This window comes from Ips typographus, linkage group LG1 (genome assembly GCF_016097725.1).
Source record: "Ips typographus isolate SLU linkage group LG1, UJ_Ityp_2.0, whole genome shotgun sequence".
In the NCBI taxonomy this organism is placed as follows: Eukaryota; Metazoa; Arthropoda; class Insecta; order Coleoptera; family Curculionidae; genus Ips; species Ips typographus.
Window position 1 is genome coordinate 9,804,426 of NC_138422.1, and position 26,111 is coordinate 9,830,536.

At 32.7% G+C, this 26,111-nt stretch overlaps 1 protein-coding gene across 4 annotated transcripts in view; it reads right to left on the minus strand.

Moving 5' to 3' along the window:
- LOC145727386 (uncharacterized) overlaps nucleotides 1–26,111 on the minus strand; it is a 53,308-nt gene that overhangs the window by 19,756 nt on the left and 7,441 nt on the right. For 2 of the 4 annotated variants that reach the window (XM_081976916.1, XM_081976923.1), the window contains exons 3-4: nucleotides 21,028–21,144; nucleotides 9,473–9,628 (exon numbers count right to left, since the gene is read on the minus strand). In XM_081976916.1, the coding sequence (XP_081833042.1) occupies nucleotides 9,473–9,628; nucleotides 21,028–21,144 (273 nt within the window). The remainder of the gene's footprint in view (nucleotides 1–9,472; nucleotides 9,629–21,027; nucleotides 21,145–26,111) is intronic. The other 2 variants (XM_081976932.1, XM_081976941.1) reach the window with 2 other exon arrangements.

Here is a 26,111-nt window from a genome sequence, read left to right on the forward strand (position 1 = left end):
CCTACATTTGCCAACCATCCCATAAATAGAATACAGTACTTAGAAGTACTGCACCCATATTAAAAAATATAGTATTAATTACACAAGTTGCAGTTTCTGGAAATTAAAGACCCTACCTTAAAAATTTGAATTTGAAAGAAGGTTTTCAGAGAAATAATAGAAACGGTCGCTTTAATAAATTTCTTCATTTACTAAGTTTACCGTGAATACCTGCTGACTAACTACGAACTTTACAGTTTTTATCGAATCTTCTAAACCATTTCTTCGAGTTTTGCATCGTTCATTCTAAGTCTGTAGTTTTTTCTAGACAGTAATCAGCCGTGAAGCTACTCGAGTCGTGAATGTAAGTGGACCATTTTTAATTCATTGATGATGAAAGCCAGCGAACGAAAAATCATTAACTTTGAACAAGAAACAAGGAGCTATAAATAATCAAAAATTACATGCGTCGAATTACGAACCGTTTTTTACGGTTTTGCCATTTATGAGGAAGATCACAAATTAAATAGCGGTGCTTGCGACAAACGACCCAAAGCAGAAATCCATCGATCATTTATTAGTTTTCATGACGACGATGACGAGGACGAAACTTGTGCAATGATGCCTTCTTGCTAAATACTAGATTCCAGTTGTCAAAAAATGTCGCTGAAATTGAATTCCAACTCGCTTTTTGTTACCAATCGATCACCACTTGACAAGTTTTTGCGTTTGCTGTAATGCAAAAGTCTACCTTAAATATTCGCTATTTAATGTCAATCACAAAATAAGTTTTTATGCCAACAATACAATTTGTATCCATAGAAAAAGAATTTAAATTAGTTCGAAACTAAAATGCAGACAAGCGTGGTTTCGGAAGGTTAAGAGCAGAAAGTAAGCCTTTGACGCTTAGAGCACATTGCACTCATGTAAAAAGTAGCAAATACGTTTTCGGCTCATTCGGCGGACACACTATCCAAAATCAAACTAAACAATTTTTCAAATATGTAAGCTTTCTTCTGAAAACGTAAACAGAGTTGGTCTGTGCCTTGTTGGTAGAAAGGAAAATCATTCTAGAGCGCAAAAACGTTTCCCTTGCTGCGCTCAAAATTGTGTCTAGCTTGTCTAAAAATTTCAATTTTTCAAATACCTTGACAAAAATAATGATTTCTTCAAGGCGATTGTATTAATATGTCAGAGATTTAAAAATTTTACATACAGGGTGTATCAAACACATGTTTTAACTTCGACACCCTGTATAACGAGAAGAACAAAGCACTATTTGGGCAGATAGATCTTTCCTAAGCTTTTCTCACCATAACTCTGAAACACCCTGTATAAACCTAGTAACAAATACCTAATCTTTAAAAAGTCGAGGATAATCTGAACTTTTTTGTTTAATACTTTACCTATCTCTAAAAATAAAGTGGTGAGTGCTATTCAGTAAGTAACACCCTGTATCTACAAAACGGCTAAAGCCGATTTTAGCAAACTTAGACTTTTAAAAAAGCTATGTTTTGACTAAAAATGCTGTAATATTTCAAGTTTTGTTAGTTTCACATGTTGCCGATAGAGGGCTTTGTTCGACCATTCTGACAGAAATGATTATAACTTCTACTTTTCAGAAAAATATATGAAAAAAATTTAAATTCCATTTTCAGGTAGTTTTCTTGGTCGGTATTTTAGGTTTGGAACAAGATATTCATATACGTTTCTTTGCGAGAATGTTTATGCATCATTTTAATGAAAAAGTCCTATTTTATCATACTGTCATACCGAGGTATCTAGTGGTGACATGCAAATCTATCAAAACTCTCAAATTTTATAACATTCGTACTCCACAAATAGCTCTTTTCACTCATCCCAATTTTTATTAACAAAAACTGGGTAAATTCCTCCACCACTTTATTTTTTAAATTACATCACTTGTAATTAAAAGAATATAATCTTGTAATAAAAAAATTCACAAAATTTAAAGAGACTTTACAAATTTTAAATACCACAAAAACCAATTAAGATTTTTTTTATTGCTTAATTCTACTTGTACGTCCATAATCATAACAAGACAAGTGTGTCACAGAAATCAGTATAAATGGTATAAAAACATGGATTAAAAGAAAAAAATAAATCAGAACTTTTAATCCACCATTTATACTGAATAGCAAAACCCAATTACTAATTGTTAAAAATTACTGCTAGTGCTAAGCCCATCCCTAGTTGTGGGTTGATATGTAGGCTAGGCACTCCCTTGTGACATCTAAATTTCTATTATTTAGTATTTAAATTAAATCAATTCTTTCACAGGAACTTCTCAAAGAAGAATCACGAATGATTTATATTTCAAGTTGGTTTAATAAGGATATTTCTGATTTTTTCAGGTGAAATTAAATCCAATTTTAGACTTGATTTCATACTCATCAAACACTATTATATTTTAAAATCAAAATTGAAAATTTTCAGTCATGACAACACCAATTAATTATACGCAGATCACGTTCCATTAACAAAAAAAAACGTTTGATACTTTCTGAATCTGGTCGACTAAAAAACAAAACAAATATGGACCGCCCTTTATAGGTCTTTCCCACATGGGCTTGTCCGGTGGTAATGTCTAATAAGACAGAAAGTTACAATAGCTAACATTTTAGAACTTTAGACGTAATTATTATAAATAACGTACCACAACCGTAAAATTTAAAATAAAGTTTTAATAACTGAAAATACTTATAACGAGGTTTAAGCAAGAATATTCCTAAATATAAATATTTTTTCTTTATAGTGTGATGGCCTTAAATGCGGAACTTCCCATAATGGTATATTATTACCTTTCAAGTGCGTGAAATGATACTTTACCGCACGGCGATTACAACGATTTCAACTCCGCTGCGCGTCGTTTGGTTATCAATCAAAAGCCCTATTAAACAACTTAAAGCACTAGTTAGGTACGCAATTATCAAACGTGCGGTAAGCAATGATACGGATATGGAAAATTTTAAATTATCCAAACAAAATTAACGGTAAGAAGAGAGTACCATTGCAAATCAATGCTTTAGGACAATAACGCATAAGAGACCTTTGTAGGTTTTTTTTTAAATTTGATGCTTTGAGCTTTGAGCTCAATATATTACTCACAACAAAGATCTCAAATCATCTAACGATAAAATTTGAAAAAGGAAGAAGAAGAAGAGAATCTACTGAATGTAAAATTTTAATCAATATACGATAGAAGAAGATTGAAGGAAGATTCAGAAAGGAACCTTTGTTGGCTTTTGTGGAAATAATTACCATTACTATCAAATTTTCAATTACTATCGAAAACATAACAGAACTATGAATGAATGAAGAATGTTATGGTTTTTTTATAGAACCAACACCAAAAATAAAAAGTTGAGACTTTTTTCTACCAGTTTCTTGTTCTGTCTGTTCAGTTACAGAGAAACTATTCGGTCACCGTTTTTTTTCCCAAACTCATAAACTTGTAGAACTTCAACATTAGAGAATATAACGGAAATCGAAAAAAACGAAATGGTTGACAGATTTTATACTTTCATTTTCACGGGTGCACGGATAGGCGTATTATTTTCAGTTTAAGAAATCGATTGGTACACTACACAGCGTTAATTAGTTTTCGTTAATTTTGTGCTTGACTAACCCCACTGCATTTTGGAATTTTATTTACCTATATGATTTCAAAAGAACCTTATTGATTTATTGTTTTGGTGTGTTAAAAGAAATGTGCAATTTAGTCGTAAGGGTTATGAGTGCTAAAAAACGACTTAGAGGTTAGAAGGTTTAAAAGATGTGACACGAGCGGTTTTAAACCATAAACCTCGAACAGACACCACGGGTAATAAAATATGCACTGCGGTTTATCTTCACAAGTGTTACTTCATCGTGTTTTATTACTCAATGTAACTCTTTCAAGATTATACATTCAAAATGTATACCATACATTTCTACCATGATAATTTTACATTGTATTGTAAATTAGTTTTTTTATTCCTAACAGTTTAGGGGACAGATAAGTCAGCAATTGCTGATCAGATCAATCCCAGGAAATCCTAACCAGTGAGATATGAAATATATGAAAAAAGTTAATTCAGGACCAACCAGCCAAGAAGAGGACCACAATTTCCCCCAGACCTTCCCCCCGGGGTGGCGAGAATTTCATTTTCAAAATCTGGGTAGAACCTACAGACAGATGATAGCCGGCTGAGGCCGCCAAAGAAAATTGTCGCGTGAAAAAAAATACGTACGCCAAACAATACTAAAAAGGCAAAAAATCAGAGGATGCCAGACGATGGTAGATAAGTTACTATTACTTTTTGATCTGTATAATTTTTAGCAACCAGAAGAGTTTAGTTACTTAACACCAAAATTTCTGTGTACAAGATGTCCAACGATTTCAGAAATGATAATCTTCTGTAGTGTAAACAAAGTCACAAAATTAAGGCAGGCTTTATCAATTTCAACAGTTTAGAGGACAGATAAGTCAGCAATTGCAACAGATCAATCCCAGAGAATCCTAACAGTAAGATATGAAATATATGAAAACAGTTAATTCAGGACCAACCAGCCAAGAAGAGGACCACAACTTTCCCCAGAGATTCCCCCAGGGTGGCGAGAACTTTATTCTCAAAATCTGGGTAGAACCTTTCCGCAGTTGTGCTAACTGGGCTCTGACTGCACTCCTGGCACTTTCCCCCGCTTTGCCTAGGCAAAAGGGGGAAAACCATCCCTCACTCACCAGATCCTAACTCCCCAAAACTTTAGGATGTAAAAACAGACGGACGAAAGCCGGCTGTTTGGACATCCTATAGTTTGCCAGTACCACCAGAGATGGACGAGCTGACGAAAAAAGAAGACATGTAGGACAAGAAGAGCGCCAGAAGAGCTCCTCCCTCAGCGAGGTCATCCTTTTCCGAGGACAGAGGACGCCGCTGCATCTCTGGGAACTTCCCGATAGGGAAAATTCCTCATTTTGTAGCGACTTCCTCTTCCAGACCTATCCTTTTAGTCTACAGCGATGGGAGGGTAAAGAGCATTAAGCTTGCTTGACCCATCTATCTGAGGCCGCATTCCCTGCCAAACAATATTGGCGCGTAAAAAAAGTACCAAACAATACTAAAAGGGCAAAAAATCAGTGGATGCCAGACGATGGTAGATAAGTTACTATTACTTTTTGATATGATTAATTTTTAGCAACCAGAAGAGTTTAGTGACTTAACACCAAAATTTCTGTGTCCAACGATTTTAGAAATGATAATCTTCTGTAGTGTAAACAGAGTCACAAAATTAGGGCAGGCTTTATCAATTTCAAATTAAAAAGTGAATATATGATCTCAAACTTATCAACCAACCAATATAGAATCGGATGATGAGATGGTAATATTGAGGCCAGGTTTCAATGGCAAATTTAGTAGACCAGATTATCCATGCAAGAATTGCAATTTTTTATGTTAACAGTTCTGATTGATTTACTATTCTACTTTTACCAGATCGTTTATAGATTGAGAAGCAAATACAATAACGGCCTATTTAAAAAAATGTAAACGGTGAAAATTTTCATTATTGCGCTTCACCTGCATAATTATGTTTGCAAATTTACTAGCCAGGTCGACCGTCACCAGTCAATTTAACACATTTTCACTTTTTTCATCTTTCTTAACCGCTCTTTATACAAAAGATGCGTGCAAACCACCAGTAAAACACTTTTAGTTTTTGGTTTTGGCCGCAGCTCAAAATTGTTAATTAGCAACTTACCTGATTTTGCCGTAATTAATTACGTAGTTTTTATTCTGATTTCACTTTTATGAAGTTTGAGGTTGTGCCTCTCTTCGTTTTGATTTTGCTCTCCTTTGGAAGAGCTTTTTTTCTTCTATTACAGTTTTCTCGTTTAATTGGTTAACTTCACTTTGCTGCTGTCAACCCTTAGCCCTCAGTTCAGCTGGTCAATTTGAGTTTCTTTTGGTTTAATTTTTTTATGGTATTTTTGTTTTTTTGTTCTTTTGTGGATGAAAATGTGCTCTGACAGATCCGGTTAAATTTGTTTGCTCCCATCGCGTTTCCGGTTGTCCCCTGACTATTTAAACACGGGGAAGTCATTTTGAGCTTCTTTTGGCCAGCGAATCTAGTTGTAGTTGAAGCCAATTAAATCACTCTTTTGGTGGATTTGTAGTGCTTTTTTTAAATTTGGTTAAGTTTTTCTATTTTTTTGGGTCAGTTGTTGCAATTGTATGAAAATGTGCTCGTTTAGATTTAGTCTGCTGAGAAATTGGTGTCCGGGGGAGAAATGTTCCCTTTCCAAAAGGTAGTTACTGCTTCTCTCCATTTGACAACAATTTACAATACCATCGTAAAAGCTACTCCTCAGAGGTATGGCCACTAAAAGAGACAACAAAGAAAATGGTAAAAGCAACAGAAATGGACTATTGGAGAAGAAAGGCGGGTAGATTAAAGATGGAATGAATACCAAATGAGAGAATCAGAGAAATAATGAACGTCAAGCATACAATAGTGGACGATATTCAAGATAAACAACTAGTATGGTTTGGGCAGGTGCAACGAATGTCTGAGACAAGAATACCGAAACAAATCATGCAGTAGAAACCAGGCGGAAGGAGAAAACGTAGAGGACCCAAAAGAAGCTGGAGAGATGGAGTAGACGAAGAGATCCAAAAACTAGAACTAAAGGAAGAAATATGGTAAGAGAGAGATGAATGGAGATTAGGAGTCAAAAGACATAGAACGTTATAAACCGATATTTAAGGATTTTAAGGATTTTATATTCTTGTTTTCTAAAAAAAGTCTTAGGAGAAGGCTGAAACAACTGTAACCTCGTTACTCCTGCAGATTGGGCGGATTTGCCGTCAAATTGATAGGAATTTTAAAGCGATTCACTTAAATCTACTAATGATTGTATTGTTTATTTGTATAAATTAAATCTTAACTTTATCGTAATTGAGTGTAACTAGCATTGTTCGACTGTAAACTGTAAGTATCAGGTTTCTTTGATACTGATTGCCTTTTTTTATACTTTGGATCAAAAAACGACACGACAGAATCAGAAGCGAATACCTTAGACACCAGAGCGAAATACAGGACATAGAAAGGTGGGTAAGACAGAGAATAAAATACTGGAATAAACCCGTAAACAAAATGGAAGACAAAATCATCCTGTCGGAAAACGAACCCAATCCAGACCTCCAAAACGCTGGAAAGAGTGCTGGACATCAACGTCCGAAGAGGCATAATAGGACAAAACAGGCATTAGACTACCTATATGGACACCCATATTAGAAAGAAAGAAGAAGAAGGATCAAAAAACTATCAGAACATCTGAAAGTATCCGCCTTTAGTATCTGCTTCTTCCAAAGTCTTGCCTGTTGCTCTATAATTTGAATTTACTATTTACTTTCTACTATATTCTCATGGTTTACGGGTAGCAAAGTGGTAAAATTCTGATTTTTTTCAGTCTAAAATCAAAAAAACAGAATTCTATATTTAACGAATCGTTGGCGTGTAAATTCTTTGCAACCGAAATCCGATCCACAGGCCTACCTATCCGTTACGGCCTGCTGTAATGTAAGATACATTTGCCGGTTGGCTGGTTTGCAATCAGGCTTTATATTCGCTCTACTATCGACCGCAATTTTTAGCAAACTGTATATACCAGTACTGAGCTGGTCTGTGTCTGAGGAAAATGCATCTCTTTTGAATACCGACTTGGAATTAATTCGTCCAGTGCAAACTCTCCTTTCTGTTATTTTCTTAAACAACAATTTCATGCTGCTCTGGCTAAATATTAAAGAGATGCGAACAACAAAGGGGCAACACTTAATGCAGCATCCTGTTTCGAGTCCGATTTTTTGAATTGTGTAGGGCCGTCTCACCCACTGATGTAATCAAGTTTTTCTGCTAGCAAAATTGACAATTCCTTTAAAAAGAGTTGATTGAGTTTTTATCCTCAACAGTCGATGGTGTTGCTATTGGGCTCAAGTCATTTCAGTGAACCAAGAAGCAACCAGTCAGTCACGTCTGTTATCTTTAGGATCATGCAAAACTTGTTAAGTGTTTCAAGCTGTTTAATCAATGTTTGATTACTATACAATTTTGTCTTTATCAGAAAATTTCTTTAGTTTTTGCCCGCCCAGAAGGTTTTTTAGACAAATCTTGATGGAATTAGGACCGAAAATAACACCACATAACAGTTTTCATATCGCGTCTTGACTCATCTTAGGTTTTACTCAATTTAAGTCGCAACATTGGAAAAACTTTAATAAAGTGTTATTTTCGGCCTTAAACTAACTGATATCATTCACTATTCACTTCAATTCTGACAATTGGTCAAATTACATCCATGTGACATCACATTTCAGTATTAATTAATAAAGACATATTTGATGTATTTGTCCATACTAAGCAACTAATAAGAAGCTTGTAAACATGAGAGCAGGAAGGAGCAAAAGAGACCAAAACAGGAGACAAAAGTGGTCGTTGCATATGGCGGCCGCAAATTTCCGGTTGGCCACTGTCAGACTTCTTTCGAAAACCTGTCATGTGTGAAACTTTTTCAAAGAACGTTACCTTATCTTATTGGAAAGTCAATTAGAAGAAAGTTTAGATTCTACCATTAGATCATATACAAGATCCTGCGCACAGCAGACAAGTTTGAAATTGCCACACGTCTTCAACCAGAAAGATCGAGTAGAAGATATGGTAACGTTTCCTGGTCAGCATGATTGCCAGACTTGACCGCTTTCGACTTGCTTCCTGTCGAGTTAAAAACCACAATTTACGTTCACCATTTTGACAATGAAGACCAACTTTTGAGAGGAGTTACCGAAAAATTTAATTCTATAACTGTAGATTTAGTATCCAGTTATTTCCACGGTTATTATAAATTTCTATTTTGTAGTTTTTCTGGTTTTAGTAAGTTTCGTAAATAACGCGTACTCCCTTAAGTTGAAAACTAGATGTCTCAGATTTGTCTTCTTTCAGGAATTTTGTTGTTGTACAAGATGTAAAATAGGCATAATTTATAAAAAAAATTATTTAAACGCAAGAATTAATAAAAATCGTACCGTGTTATACGTCGTTGAATTTGTTATTAAAAGAGCTATATAATATGTTAAAAAGTAATAAAATCGTAGAACCAAAAAGGCAATTTTTTGTAAATATCTGAATTTGCTTTCTGAAAACGCCATTTTCATGGCTCTCAGATTGCACAACTTTTCCTAATTCACTGATTTTGTATTTCTAGAGGTTTCGATTCCCATGCTTATCTTGGACACCCTACCCTGCACATAACCTGGCAATAATGCTTATTCTTACCAACGGAACAACACAAGTGACCCGAATTTCACTCATTTGAGGTTGTTTTAAGTTGAAATTTTATGATAACCTTTTAATTTACTTTTGATTTTTTGTACAGTAAACTTTGTTTCAATTTTGCACTCCAGAAAAGTTTAGTGAATATAAACTATTTTAGATTTACCTTGAGGTTCTTGCTTATACGAGCCTTGAGATCCCGTGCTGCTACTGGGCGATGCACGTTTTGCCTTGCTAAATGTCCCTAAATGTCCGTAAGTACTTTCCACGCCAAAGGGCCGTCGTAAAGAACCGATTGTAGGATAGGAATGGCCGTGACCTGCTGAGCAAAAAAATGAAACTAAATTTCTAAGTCACATTTGATTCGACTAGTTTAGAGCTTAATCCCATTGAGAGAACTAAAGGATACACTCCGGTCAATTAATTTTCAAATAGCGAATCGGACAACAAATCATTAACGGGTCCGTTCATCAAGTCCAGGACCGGACAAGGGACAAATTTCTACAAATAATTCAGTAATAGATGGTAATACCGTGGCGGAATTGGTCGAAACCGGAAATGATTACCCGACTGTCATATGATGGCGTTTTCACTCGCACTAAGTGCCACTAAAGGTGGAAACGGCGGTTTTGAGGGGAGGAAAATGCGTTATTGCACTATTTATTACTTATTGAACGGTTCGGAAACAATGTGCGTATTATTTCCTTTTGCTGATGGTTTGAGGTATCAACCTCAAAAATAACTTTAAGGGGGTAGTACGAGAATCAAAACATAAGCGTTTTACTAGAATCTGTTATTATCATTAAGTTGGCAACATTAATCAATTAACCTATTTTGACACAGCACTCAAATCTCATTCTGTGGCTGAGCGTTTTTGACGTCAAAATGATGTAATTTGACAGTTGGTTAAATTATGGTTTTCCCAAATTACGTCATCGTGATGTCAAAAACGCTCTGGCTGGTCCATGGAGCTTGAAAACGAATGCGGCCTGTAAAAAATGTTTATACATATTAGTTTTGAGCGAATTTTTACAATTTAAGCAAAAGAATGACGAATTGGTTGTGATTTACAAACAGAAAAAACAAGTTTCCTAAAATATTCACCTCAAAATGTATGTACAGAATAAACCACGAAGTTAATATTTATTTTAGGATATGACTATCTCAGTTTTGAGTTTTGTCCCTTATTTCTCTAAAAAGCTTCATATCCAAAAATGCCACATACAGCCGGAAAGTCACTAGCAAATTTTCAATTCAAATTCATTTTTTGTATGCAAAAATTAAAACCATCAGAAGTTGGTTTACCAATTGGTATATAAAATAAAAAACTTCTGCATTTCGCAAAATTAACATAACAACCGATCAATTGAAACTACTGCCTTAAAAATCTTACTGTAGAATTATTGTTAATAAATATTGCACTAATACCCAACAAACTGGAATTATTTTGTCATTTTGTTTGTTTTAATAGTTGACGTGCGTAATTTTCCGCATTTAGTATTTAAGTATTTATTTACGAACGATAAAGGGACTATTTTACCAGATTATTTTCAGCAGATTTTCTAGCACAATTTATGCATCATGACCGGAATCCAAACCGTCCGATAATATAATTATATACGACAGTTTACGGCCTATTTGTTTATTTATTTTCACAGTGTTTGTGTATTATAAGGTTTTAAAGCAGACAGTTTGGTTTCAAAAATGTGTTTTAATTAAAATAAACGAGTTAATCATTTGTGTGCGACTGATCACTCTTCAAATATTTAACATCATTGCATTGAGCTGCTTTAAAAAGGTGAACATTTTAAAATTTATGTTTAATTAATTATTTTATTGTTGATGTTTTTGGGAGTTGGATAAAGCAGGCTAAAAACTGCTTTTTTTGTTCAATCACAAACTACCCATACCCACTGTGCTTATTTACGCCAAAATGACTAGTGATGTTTTGGATCATGTTAGACACTTCAAGAAAATAATTAATTTGATGTTTACGTAGGACAATCTGTGATTATAACACAAAACTAAACGTAAGATCTAATTTCACATAAAAAAAAACATAAAATAACTGTTAAAATGACCAACCACACAAATGGCGACAAATGGTAGTTGTAACCTAATTTTGCCCTACCAACAGCTGGCTATGACAGTTTCTTAAAGTCCCTAATACGTGGAATATTGAAATTCCGAGCTGCCAGTTAGTAAAAACTCCTCCCTCACATTATAACAAAACGTTCCATAAAGTCGCAAAACATTTTGCGATTTCAATAAAATTTCCTATGTTAACGCATATTGAAAATAAGCAAAAATAAACCTTAATCACATTCCACTAGTATTTTAATGGCTTAAATATCGATTAGGGTTTAACTTATTTGTATTGTGTAACGCGTTCTTAATATACAGGGTAATCAAAAGACAAATTTCCACACTGTCAATTGGTGATAAATCTACCCTGCAATTATAATAACATTTTGATTTGAATTTTTAATACAAATTCGCGTAAAACAAATTGCTATTTCAATGAGATTTTTTATGCTAAAGCATAATAATTAGAAGCAAAAATAGACCTTGTCCACCTTCTACTATAGCATTTTAATGGTTGAAATCTTGCTTGGGGTTTAGCTTTACAATTGACCAAATAGTAACGCTTTCTTGGCAGTTGTACAAAGTAGTCTAAAATGCACTCTTAAAATATATCTCAAAAAAGTAAGATAGGAACATCCATCAAACCGTTCTTTCGTAACATCAACCGTTTGCCTCCTACAGCCTTCCAAATATTAACAAAAGTAAATATCTCAAAAACGACAAAATTTAGAAAGAAAGTTTTTAGAACAAAAAGCAAAATTGAAAAATAGTATCAATTATTAGGATTGTGTCAATTTCAATTAAATTTATTGTACTCAGCAATTTATTTATCCTAGGCACCATGGGTCGTATTAGACGTAAGCTATAAATAGTTGTAAAAAAATATAACTTTTTTTTTTACAACAACTAAAAACTCATTAAACAACTTTGTAAAAAGTAAATCGAAAGCAAAGTTGACTTATTAAGTCGTTAAATGTGCTCAATCGTCTGGGTGAGAAAAGTACAATTTTTGGTGACAACTTTGCTCACATTATATTACTTATTCTTTTTCTACTAGTCCACTTTTTATTTTACAGCTTTTGCTACATAAACTTGCAAGAAAATAACAGTATTTTTCTAATTTAAGGATAAGTGCTCGGGTAAGTGCTCTAAAAGATACTAAAATGCATTTTACATGCAAAACTATCAAACATATCGGTTTATTAATATTTTGATAATTTTTTATAAATTCCCAAATATGAGTCACTTTTTATAAAAAAGAAAGTAAAAGTCACACATTATTCATGGGTAACTTTGGGATTTTCCCAATCTGCACTTGATCCTTTGATCCTCACGTATGTTATCTTGTAAGCATAATCTGCACGTGTTTACGACGACCTTTATGGGAACTAATGTAAACGGGATAATACTATCGCCTTCAAAAACAAAAAGAAATTCATATCGAAATTAACGGAAACAAACAAATTTATCAGCCAGGGCCAACAAAGTTCCCACAACTTCTTGTCGTTTCGCGTTTGCGGTAGATCAGCTCAAGTTGTATAGAGATTACTTAAAAGGATTTTCCGTATACACGTCCAGCATGTCAGAGGAAAAGAAAAAGGTGTTGAAAAATTACGATTAACTGTATAAGTTGGTTATTAATCAGGCGAATTCCATTTTAGATTACACGCAATTATTAACTGCGGTTGATTTAATTATAACATTACAAACCGATCAAGTATAATTTTTACTGCATGGAGTTTTAAGTTAAGTTACACTTTAACAAATAATAAAATTGTTATTTTCCTACTACTACTGTGCTTAAAAGTTTACTTCTAGTCTAGTACGGAAAAGTGATCAATAATAATCAATATATTGCCTCTTAAGCTTTTTTTAGCTAATGACCTTACTTTTACATTTGTACTCGTACATAATGAGAGTTTTTGACATTATTCTTTTATCTTTTTTTTTTCCCCTTTGTTGTTATTATTATTAATAATATTCTTATTTTTTGAGTTAATGTTGTACTTTCTCCTAAGAAGTTTATTTTATTTATAGTGTTTCCATAATTGATCAATTTCACTTTTATTGTTCAAATATGATTTAAGTTTATTGTCATATGTTTTCTTTTGGTAAGCTGCTTAGCTGTGTAGCTATGCTAAAGCTCGCCACCCTAAAAGCCGTGTTTACCTTTTCTTTATTGTTAATAATTCGGTTTATTATTAAATTTAGTTAATATTAAACTTTACTTATGTACCTTTGTTTATTAAAACTGGATTGGAAAAAAATGGATTTACAAAAACTGGAAATGCTACAAACTTATAATAATAATTTTCAAGAATTAAGAAGTTGGGTAAAACCTAACCTGTGTTAAAATTTCTTTTTGTTACATGTTATTGAATAGAGAATTATTAATATTATTATCAATATTTATATCTCTCATGTAATCTCTAAATAGATTCGGGGACGATCTGACAACAATGGAAATTTTGACAGTTATATTCGAGGGGTAGACCGCCGATAATTTTTTGTACACCAAAATGCCTTTTTGCATACAAAATACCTTGAAATTCCCTTAAAATAATACCTCACAATGTTTATATTATTGCTCAAAATGCCTCATAGTGATAATGCCTTAAAATTGCCTAAAATGCCTCAAACTGGCTTGAAATACATCAAAATGCCTTTAAATTATTTAAACTGCCTCAGGATACCTTACCTACACATTTGTGGCATTCCTAAATTTAGTTATAAGTTATAAGTAGTATTGAGATAATGATAAATCTTGATGAAATACACCATTGAAATTATTTTGTACGGTCACGTGACAGTTTTTAGGTTGGATTAAGTAGTATGTCTGCTTTCACAATTTGAACAAGACTTTTGACTACTGTCAAAATGTCGTTAAGGATTAAGGATTCAATAAAAATTACTTCCTCAGGTTACGTGACTGTTTTCCAAATTTTAAAGACCCAAAAGCTTAAAATTGATTTTTTTAAAGGTCCCGTGACAGTTTAATTGATTTTCTAAGGTCAGTTGACTGTTTTTCCAAATTTTCAAACACACGGTTGCCTGAGATTACTTATTATATTTTGACGTTTACACGAATCTTCTAACTGTCATAGTAACCAAGTTAGCGCGTGTCAAATAAAGACACTTATCATTAGAAACAGTTGAAAAATTGATAATTTAAATTTAGACAGTAGTAAAATTGTAAGAACTACGTCACGTGACTTGATAATTCAATTTTTGAGCTTGCAACATTGTAAAGGCCAGTTGACATTGTCAAAAACAGTCACGTGAACTTCAAAACGCAGTTTAAACTTTAAAAAATGGTAAATTAAATTTAGACAGTTGTTAAAACTTAAATTGAAAAATACACGTTACGTGACGTTGAAAATGCAATTGTGCATGTTCTTGCAACACTGCAAAGGCCAGTTGACATATGTCAAAATTAGTCACGTGACCTTTAAAATGTGGTTTAAAATTTAAAAATTTGGTAAATTAAATTTAGACTATTTTAGACAATTGTAAATGCTGAAATTGCAAGTGACACACCACGTGAGTTTGATTATGTCATTTTAGAGCTTGCAACACTGTCCAAGCCAACTGACACCTGTCAAAAACAGTCACGTGACATTAAAGTGTAATTTAAATGTTGATCATTTGGTAAATTAAATTTAGACAAGTTGTAAAAGCTAAAATTGTAAAATACACGTTACGTGACGTTAATAATACAATTTTGAACGCATCACTGTAAAAGCCAGTTGACACCTGTCAAAAACAGTCACGTGACCCTAAAAATGTAGTTTAAATCTTGAAAAATTGGTACATTTTTATAATAATTTGTAATGAATATTGTTCCAACTCAATATCATGTAACAAAGATTTTACCATATTAATTGCATGTGCCTATGCTGTTCTGTTCAATTTTCAGCTAATTTTGTTATATTAATACACTACACTTTGAAATGTATAGACAATACCTCAAAATACTCTCAAACGCCTTATAAATATCAAAAAATGCCTCATAATACCTCATAATGCCTTGTAATAGGTACCTCGCAATGCTTCGTAATAATGGGAAAGTGCCTCATAATACCTCGAATTACCTCGAGTGTGTACACCAAATTACCTCGGCGATCTACCCCTCGGTTATATTTCTATCTGTTTTTGTTTCATACCTTAAAAATGTAGGTTTAGTTTAGTAATATTTAATACTTCTTCAGCATTCGTCCTATGATCTATTTTGTATTGCTATAAAATAGTTTTTTTTCGTTGGAGTTACTCCATGTGTATAAAGAGAAGTTTTTAAATTTATTTTTATTTAATTTAAAGATACTAAACACTTTTTAAATGCAAAGATATAGCAAAAACAAACAAATTTCCTGTCTTTTTTTTTATTAACAATTTTGCTTTGGGCTTTGTTTAAAAATATGCCCGAGCCCATCGATTGCAACCTTTTTTCTCTTTACTTAACAATCAAGTGTATCACTTTTATTTGTTAGAAATTAATAAAAACCATTCGGCTAAAGTACAAAACTATACAAATCCCAATAAAAAGTGCAATATTGATTCTAGCTATTTTGATACGGTTCTCTTGATGGCACAATTTTTTTTTTGAGCGTTTGATATTGTTAATACTTTACAGTGGCTTATTACTAATGAATTATGAGATAGCCGTTACCATTGTTTTCTTTTATCGTTAACTTTGATCAGAATTACAAGATTTAAATTAATAATTTTAATCACCATTCACATAAATCTCTTTTTTTTTGTATAGGAAGTCTTGTATCCAAATTGGTCCAAATCGCTTAATGGAGTTTAAAAATGTAATGGAAAGCTTTATGCAGCATTAAAAAGGAGGTGCAAAAATGCAAAATAAAAAATTCCCATCGAAATGGCAACATTTTAATTTCATCGGAAATTGCGAATAAATCGGTGTTAGTGACAATTTACCAGCGGGACTAATAAAACATTATTATTGGCCGGAAAAATATTTGTTAATTAACGCGTTGCGGCTCCGAGTCCTAAATCACGCGACAGAGACGCATAAACATAGCACATGCCCACGGGATTATTATTATCAAGCAGAAATTTATAATATTAATCAAACAAATAAATATTTTTGATTTTCATCAACAGAGATAACCGCACCGAACGGAATATATTTGCGGTCCTTCGTTCATTTTAATGGAATGGGAAATTGGAAATTGAACAACAAAAATAGGTTTATAATAGATTTTAATATACGTTTTTCTCTGGATTTATTTTTTTACTGGTGTGCTTCAAAGTTTGCTTTTCTGTACCCATTTAGTTTTGAAAGTTTTACTTTTTGGCTCTTTGGCTGTACGATCCAAAAATCGAGATTTTTTAGGTAAAGACAGAAATTGCAGTTTTACCTACATCTATTTTTAAAGACAGAGATTACATTAAATCGTTGAATATACAGGGTGTAAGTAAGCACATGATCAAAAGGGTACTGTGACATTCTTTAGATCGAGAGGTGACGATTTGATGTAATTGTCATTAGAAAAAAGTTTATGGTTCCAATGCTATTGATGGTCAAAGTTCTTGAAAAAAAATCTATTTTCGGAAATATTTGGAGAACGTTTTGATGGATTTTAATACAACTTGCTGTGGACTTGTCTCTAAGTAAGGCTCATGGTTTGATGAAACAACCACGTCCAGTTGCTAAGTTTTTCACTGACTGGGTTCCAAAAATTACCTCAACTTTTTATTTCGTCGTTAAAATTATTTTTTTATTATTTAATCTGCTGTATTGGTCCTTTTTTAAGGCTTTACTACTCTGGATAAAATCTTCTAGCATTCATAGTTCTTCCGCAAAAAATGGTTATTTAACAAATCACACCTTAAACATTGTTAAAATATTGTTCTTATAATACACCGTATAATGCTTTGTTTTTTAGGTTTTCAACTTTGGTTACAATAAAATTCTTGAAAAATAACATCAAAATTGGAACCCATTTAATTTTTATAATATAAATCGCAGTTACTGATAAAAACAGCTGACAAGTCGGCCGACATTCACATAAATTCGAACAGTGCCAAAAATACGAAAGAAAGCAAACAATCCTGAACGCAATATGTTGTAAAACATCAGGTAGGTGCCTTCAACAAAACTGAAGGACCCTTTTGCCTAATTCGCTACATAATAGATATACTTTCGGTTGCGTGCTACAAATTATACCAATTTGAAATATGTGTTACTAATTCGGGCACAAAAAACGTATAGGATATTTAGCATGAAAAGAGTCATGAATACAAAAGAACCCGGCTTTATTGGGCATTATTAGTTTGTCATGACATTTCCAGTAATATTCGAATCGGCGATTTCGAGCGAAATGTTTCGATTACCATATGGCATAATTCTTGATATATTTGATAACAAGCGGTTAAGACTTTATGGACTGTTTGATGGACAGTACAAAATTTAAAAGAGAGTTAAAATGCAAATTGCAATAAAAGGCAAATCAAGCCGCTTGGACACACCGAAACCAATCAACGACAAATGCGTGAGATTAGCAATTTACAAATCTGCCATTTCGACAATTACTGCCTCATTATTCTGTAAGTAATTACCCCATTAACCCTCGATGGATGTAGTGTACATTTATTATCCAATCTGGATAACTGGACCCTTCCTGAACTGGTTGCAGATACGTAAACAAATTCTAATAAAAAAAAACTTCTCTACAACAGCTAAACAAATTTATTTAAAGATCATGAAGAACAATCACGCCTGGAAAACAAATTATCATTTAATAGAAGAGAATCGAAGACAGGAAGTCCTAATGATCTTTCCATGAAATCATCATTCAATCACTCTTTACCGATGCTCGGGAGCAACAAGAAAGGTTACGAAAAAATGATACGGCAATTTGTGAACGAGAATCGTAAATTGGATTTCTGGGTGTCTTAGGAACAGACGATCGGCAGTTCGGTATTTTTACACTCAAAGCCGTCGTTGTTTCGTGGATTGAAAAAAATCTTCCTGTGCTTGAGAGATTGGACCTCATCAGAAACAGTACTACAAAACTGGTCTGCGTGAATTACCAAATGAAAACAAAACTGCAAGCAATAAACAAAACAAAACGAAAATACCAATGTGAATGATTCCCATTCAGAACCATGAAAGTATAATCAAGACGAGATCGATATTGTGTTAACTATTAGGTGCCTATAAAATAAGGAGTAGGTAGCTGATGGTTGTATAATGGGTTGATTTTCTTCTAGTATGGTACGTTTTGATTTGACGTATTCGTTTATTATGTTTTGCTACTGATCTCTAAAGCATCACAGTAAGATTTATTCGAAAAAAATACTCTTTTAAGTAACACACTTTACATTTTTAATTTGATTTTGTTGAATCATGTTTTTCAATTTTTTAATTACTCAATTCAACTTCATTTTCTTTCTAGCACTCCTGTTATGTTGCCACTACTTTCTTATCCGTTTTTTTCTGCAAATTTTGCCATTAGGTAAATGTGCTGTTACTAGTGGAGTAACAGACCATACCCAGTATAAGTTGAACTAAATTATCTTTAGACACATCCCAGTTTGTTTTATGGTTGTGAAGCATGGGTGGTTTTTTAAACTGTTAGAATTCATTACAGAGTGGTCAGAGGAAAGATCAAAACAACTTTCTATCTTACATTTTTTAACATTATCTCCTTTTGTTACACAGTCTGTAATATCTGGAATTTTAGTTATGTCAAACGGCCAATATGTTGATTTTTTAAAAAGTTGTCTACGTTTCGAAGATGTCAGTTTTGAGCCTAATTCGGAATGTTTAGCATTGTAGTCTTCCCCGGCAAAAAAAGATAGTAAATGGTAGGTAAGGTTATTAATCCGTGCTTCAAGATTCAAATATACTTAAAAAACCTGACCCCAAAAGAAGCTAGAGAATATTCACTTTGGAAAAACTACACAAAAGTTAAAAAAGGCACCACAGCATAATGTCCCATTAAAAATCAAAAACACATGACCTAAAAACGATAAAAAAACCCTTAAAAATGATTTAAATTTTCATCAGGTCTACCTGCAGACGAGGAAACAGAAATAGAAAACCTCTTGAAGTTTGATTCGTCCCACTAGAAAATAAAAATTACATCAAGCAAAGTCTAGGATAGTGTAGTGTAAAGAATTAACTCTTGTTTTTGACTTATTATCTGATGAACTGACTTAAAAATGCTTTAAACTCATAAGATGATCTATTCAGTGTTATATTGCGTCTCAATCAATGTCCAAGTCCATGGAATTATGAAGATGATTAAACCAGGTCAAATCACATTAACTGGGAGTAACGTAATGAGCAATTTTACCACACTAGTGCGGTAATATGTAATTGTTTTACCGCACCAGTATGATAATTTAAAATTATTAAACATTTTTCGAAATATCATCTAAAATTAAAAATGGATTAGAATTCAAAAAAATTGCAGTGCATTTTTCTTTACCCAGTATATTCCAAAAAAATAACTTTTTCTACGACCCCTATAGAAAATAAAATTTTCCTCCCTCATTTAAGAGATGAAAATATGACTTTCAATACCCAGGGAGTGAAAGTGCCACCAGGGTATGTATTCTTGAAACAAAGAAAGAGAAACGTAGGTATGTAGAATGTGACAGAAACGTGCCATTATCAACTACTTCTGTCACATTCAGAGTAAACTGCTTTTTGCACACTTGAACTTTCTTCTTGTCTCAAATTGGTCGCGAGAGCAAAAGTTGCACTTTCCTCCCTAGTTACGCAAATAACTATTTATGGAAAATGAATCTGCTGATCTGGTTCTATGAAAAACGGTTCTTCAAACTAATTTTGGTTAGGGAAACGGACATAAGAAAGGCACCTAAAAATGGCCTAATTCCATCAGAAGTATATTTATAGAATTTATTCAACTGTTCTTTATGTAAACATTTTGTAAACATTTTGCTGTGAACACTACATTTTGTGCATATTTTCAATCTGAAAAAACTGGAGAAAAGTTGCAAACATTTGACTGTTTTTACCATTAGTTTATTGCTTTATTTTCAACGCCATTTCTCTTCGTTAAATTTGTACCCGTTTTAGTAGAATCTACGTTCAGAAAATTTGTTGCTGGTTCATTACGCAGTTTTGTGCTATTTCATATTTCCTATTACATTTTTGCTTTAATACTTTTACTCAATTTTATTGCGTTTCTCATAATAAAAGTGTAATCATCAAACATTATTTTAATTTTAAGAACTCTATATGGCTTATCACTTTATAAATTCACCAAACTGATATATACATCTGACTGTCAAATTCTTTTGTGGTATACCAAAGCAAACTAAATTCAAAAACCTGTCCATGGATTTCCTATCCATGCAAATTTCTACTTTTTGCCACTTCTATGTTATTTTCATCATGACCCAAAAAAAATTTGAAAACTTCTGCAATTAACACTCTGTATATTTTTGATAATTCAAATTCATACAGAAAACGCTGCAAAATGTATCTGACCTGTGGTATTTCGAAGCCAAGAATGCAGAATAATTTAAAAAATTGCAAAAATTAGTGCAGCAAAATAGTATGAGTTAAGGAAAAAACTAATGTAATGACATTTAATTTGATCAATTCTTCTAACAGAGAATACTGTCAAATGTACTTACTCACTGTTTTTGACCGTGGTTCCCTAGGTCCATCCACTGTCACTTTTATAGCTTTATGGTAGGTGGCGACCACTGGTGGCGATGTGAAAATCGTAATGGTAATCGTGAACGATTTACCTGGAAATAGACAAAACTGTGTCAGTAAATGATTTTCTCACATTTTTAACTGAATTATTATAAAAACAAATCAATTTACAACCTACGCATACAATGAAATCAGGTTCTTTGTTGATCGTAAAAAGTAGATTTGACAGGTTATTTGCGTGCGGAACAAGTAATTTCACAGTGAAAAGGCGTTCAATAATTGGTAGTAAAATTTAAAAATTAACACCAAATTTTATTACTTTCACACTTGTTACACGGATTAGAAGTTTTTATTAAAAATCTATTCGTTTTCGGTTTTAAATAATAACATCCTCGAATTATGATGTGATTTACTTAATTAGGAAAATTACCATATAATCATCAGTTTATGAATGAATGTATAAGATGCATTTTAATATTTACAGATAGTCCCTAATTATTAAATTAATTTAGTGGCAACAAAACCGCGACTTCCACTTGCTTATTTCCTCAAATATACCGCAAAACCTCAGACGTTGCCATATTATATTATACAGTTAATAAAAATATAACTTTATATCGAAAATTTCAGCCAGGAGCACTTGAAAACTAAGTATTAACAGTTTGGGTAAAAACTATTATTAGCATAACAGTAAATATTGTGAGTAGCTGAAATTAACAAGTAATCTACTGTATTATTATTAAGATTCGTGACGAATAGGAAATCACGTATTATTCAAACCCATTATACAGTAGAATTAATAAAAATTTGTATAAATAATTTCTCCTTTATCATGAAAGCCGCACATTCGTGTGGGTTTTTTAATAAACATATTAATATATTCAACTTTTTGCAGTAATTTGCTGGAGTAGTGTAAATAAAATGTCACAATAATACGTTTACGTCAAATTCCGGGAATCCTTAACAAATTTCCTTTCCTTTTTATATTACGTAAGAAGGAATTTTCAAGGCTGTAATAGCTTTATAAATCTAATTATATCAGAAGCTGGAATAGTTATAAAAAAAGTTTTAGTTTAAAATGGTAGGGTACCAGTTTTGTATGAAATGTCATTATACCGTTATTATAATATTGTAGTAGTTCCTCAAAGAGAAGGAAGTCTCAGTTTGCAAAGATGATTAAAAGTACATTCTTACTAAAAAAAATCAAATAAACAGGTATTATAAACTGCTCGTTAAAAAAAATGGGACAGACAGCAAAATTTTTGGTCATTTTTGTGTTTTTGTTGGTCAAATTGGGGGTCAAATTTTGAGGATTAAAAGGTCTTCTACTTTCTGATGACCTAAATAATTTTTTGAAAGTTTTTACGAATCCGACTATACAGGGTGTGACTGAGGTGTAGTCAAAAAATGAAAAAATTCAGTCTAACGCCTGTTTTTTTTTTTTTAATAACTATAATCGAGCCATGTGGTCAATATCTTTAGACGTTTTCGCCAGTTTAGTGATTAAGGGCCGTTTACAAATTTTATTGCAAAATTTCAAAAGTGGGGTTATTTTTATTTTTCTTGTTCTTAATTTAACCATTTTTTAAAAATCTTTTGTGGGATTAGCAAGGTTACACTTAAAACTACCCAATTCAAGTAAAATACTTAATCTGCGTTATACAGGGTAACCCAAATAAAACTTTGAAAAAAGACCGAAAATGTTGCTTTCCCATTCTTTTTGACGAGCAGTTTATTTCTGATCTAAATAATATATACAGGGTGTTTGGAAATTTCGTAAATAGTCAAAATTACAGTTTTGACAAAAATCTAAATTTTTTAAATTTGCACTCCGATCAGTTTCTTCAAACGCCATTGGACCGAGCATGAACATTACTACAAAATGGCGATAAAACGGCAATTTTCTTGCTATACACGTTTCCGCCACATTCAAAATCTAAAAGTACTTAAAAACCACCTCATGCTAGACCATTTGCAAACTTAAAACGTGCTATCTGAAAAATGAATTTTAAGTCTTCTTATTTTTTGGTTTCCAACTCAATTTTCCATTTTTAGGTGCTGAAAATTAAGATAGAAACTTTTCCCTGAAGTGGTGATAGTTGACAAACTTAAATTTCAGCTTGCAAATCAATTTTCAAGCTTCACGTGTGTGAATTTACCAGAAAACTGGAGAACAGTTCAAATGAAATGCAAAGTTTTAGTTTCCATGGGAGGCTGTCAGGGTTTTGTTAACTTTATGTTTCAATGGTTTTATACCAGTGTGAATCTTAGGTAAGAATACTAGTCAAATATTATAATCAAATTTATGTTTGTAATATACTAATTTTGACTAATGATATAAATGTTACAAAATGTTACTTAAAAAACTACGCCACAGACAGTGAATTTCTCATTAATGAGGTAGGGAGAATAAGAGAAAAACACGGACCTGTATGATTTGAAGAAAAAAATTCATCACGAAATTGAAGAATGCCTATGCGTAAAAAGTATAATTTTTTCAAATAAGCAACATAATACTAACTTGCCTTAATTTTAGACACAAACAAATTAAAGAGTAGAGCAGAAGAACTACGGTAGAACAAAAAGTGTTCACCCAACTTAACTAATACCACTAATACCCAATAACTAAAGTTTAAATTCTTATATACCATTAAAGAATCTATCTGATTAAAAAATAATAATAAGCTCGATTTAAAGTATTTGTTTTTTTTTTTTAGTTGTAATCTCAAGTTACACAGTGTTACGTACAGTAACAGTTACTACCAACCCTATTTTCTGTACAACTTTTTGTTGGGCTTCCGTTTCTTGTCGTGCCACATGGCACGCGACTGAATACCGCAAATGTTGGTAGTAAGTCGACAAACCCGACGTATTACCGCAAAGTATATTTAAAAATGATGTTATAATTGGATCCACATGTGACTGTATAATATTTGTACATGTGAGAGTAACAGCTCAAGGAAGTGAGCCAGGATCTTGCTTGGAAATTCATCGTTTCGTTGTCAAGCTCATAACAATGACTAGTTTGAATAAATTATGTGATTTTTAAACAGATGGGACGTTGTTAATAAAAACGGTTTTGTTGAAGTCATAATGAATGACTCTGTTTAGTATACATTGTGTCCAGACTAAGGAGAATTACTATGAGATAAGATGATTCTAACTGGAAGTTCCTGTTTGGTAATTGAAATTTTGGAAAACACAATTCCACGTAATAATTGAATACAATGTTTCACTGGAATAATTATTCCTCTAAATTTTGGTAAATGATTAAAACGTTGGAGTAACAAAGTAACATAACATAAGACTTTTTATAACCATCTTAAACAAAAATTTCATTGACCAAAATTAAGAGAATCAATCAATCATTACATAAATAAATGGGACATATGTTTACAGAATAAATACGAAAGACATCCGTCCACTATCAGATAAAAACATTTTCCAACTTCCAAACTGCCATTTTCTAACCATCATTGATTTTTTCTCAAAGTATGCCCATACATTACAGACGAAAATGATGTAACAATTCTAAATAAACTAAGACATTATTTTGCTCATCATAACACTCCTCAAAAAATAGTTTCGGATTAAGGTAAAGATGTTTGTCAATTGTTAATATAAAAATTCATTATACTACACCAGAAAATTCATCATCAAACAGTCCAATTGAAAGATCGCCTTTAAAATGCAAAATCCTGATGAAACAAGTCAAAATCATATGATATCTGCAATCCTGATTTACAAACCATAACGTTCATTCAACAACTGGATAATCTAGTTTAAATAATGATGGTGAACAATGTAACGACCAAAGAAAGAAAGAGCTTTTATATTTTCACGAGCATGTCTATAAGACAACCCAAGCAAAACAATCCCAGAACATCCAAAAGCAAAATAAAAATCCTGATCAAAGAGTTGGAGTAACTGTAAAACAAATGGAGAATGTTTAACTTTTTTAGTCGATTGTATGAAGTTTGGTTAGAAAAGACAACAAACAATTTCTGGAGTGTTAAGCAAAACGCCGCAGCTCTTTTCTGTTTTATTCGAGTTTTTGAGGATTAAACAAGAAGATGCACCAAAAAATTTATGAAAAAATGAGTCAACTTTGACGCCCCCTAGCGGCCAAACCGTCTAACATGTCAAACAAAAAAGGTATATTTTTCGAAAGCTCATTTCATTGGCTGTCCATTGACGTATAAAACTCTACCAAAAATAGAGCAAAGGATACCCCAAAAAAATTGGTCAACGTTGACGCCCTCTAGCGGGAAAACGGTACCACTAACCAATCGATTTTTATACGTCAATGGGAAGTTCATTTCATTGGCCATCAACATATAAAAGTAAATACAAAGTGCTACAAATACAAGTGTTATTTACGGTTAAGTGACAGGGTGCACCACAAACCTTTTTTGACTGGTTAAAGCCTAATTTGACCTTAGAAAATTAGGAAAACACGGTCACGTGACTTACTAGGTCTACCACGACGTAATGCTTGGAAATTGTTTAAAAAACTGTTTTTGCAAATGACAATTTTCTTAAGGGTCAAATTTGCCTGAAACACCGCCACTATCCTAATGGGTTTTGCGTTATGTTGGCCGGTTAGTACAAGCGAAATTCGACCTTAATGATTGTATTTCTACAGTTTTGCTACTACCCTAGATTTGGCAATCATTGTGCTAGGTTTGTGCCAAATATCAGAGCCGTACCGGCCCGATTAAAAAAAAATCCTTTAAATAAATTAGAGCAGTATCAGTCAAAGAAAACATTTAATTAGCTTTGGAGCCCTCTGGTGACCAAACAAAGCAACCTATCAACACAAGTGGCCATATTTTTTGAAAGCCCGTTTTATTTTCTATCCATTGACAAATAAAAGTCTACACAAAGTGTTGTGTGTAACAATAAAGACAATTTTGACTGAATTTAACAACTACTACTTTAACCCAAAAAAAAACATTATTAAACATTAATTCGGTTATTTTGACAGTTTCAGGATGGTTCAATATTTTCTATAGTATCATCCAATGGATGGTTCTATCTTCAATAGTATCATCCAAAA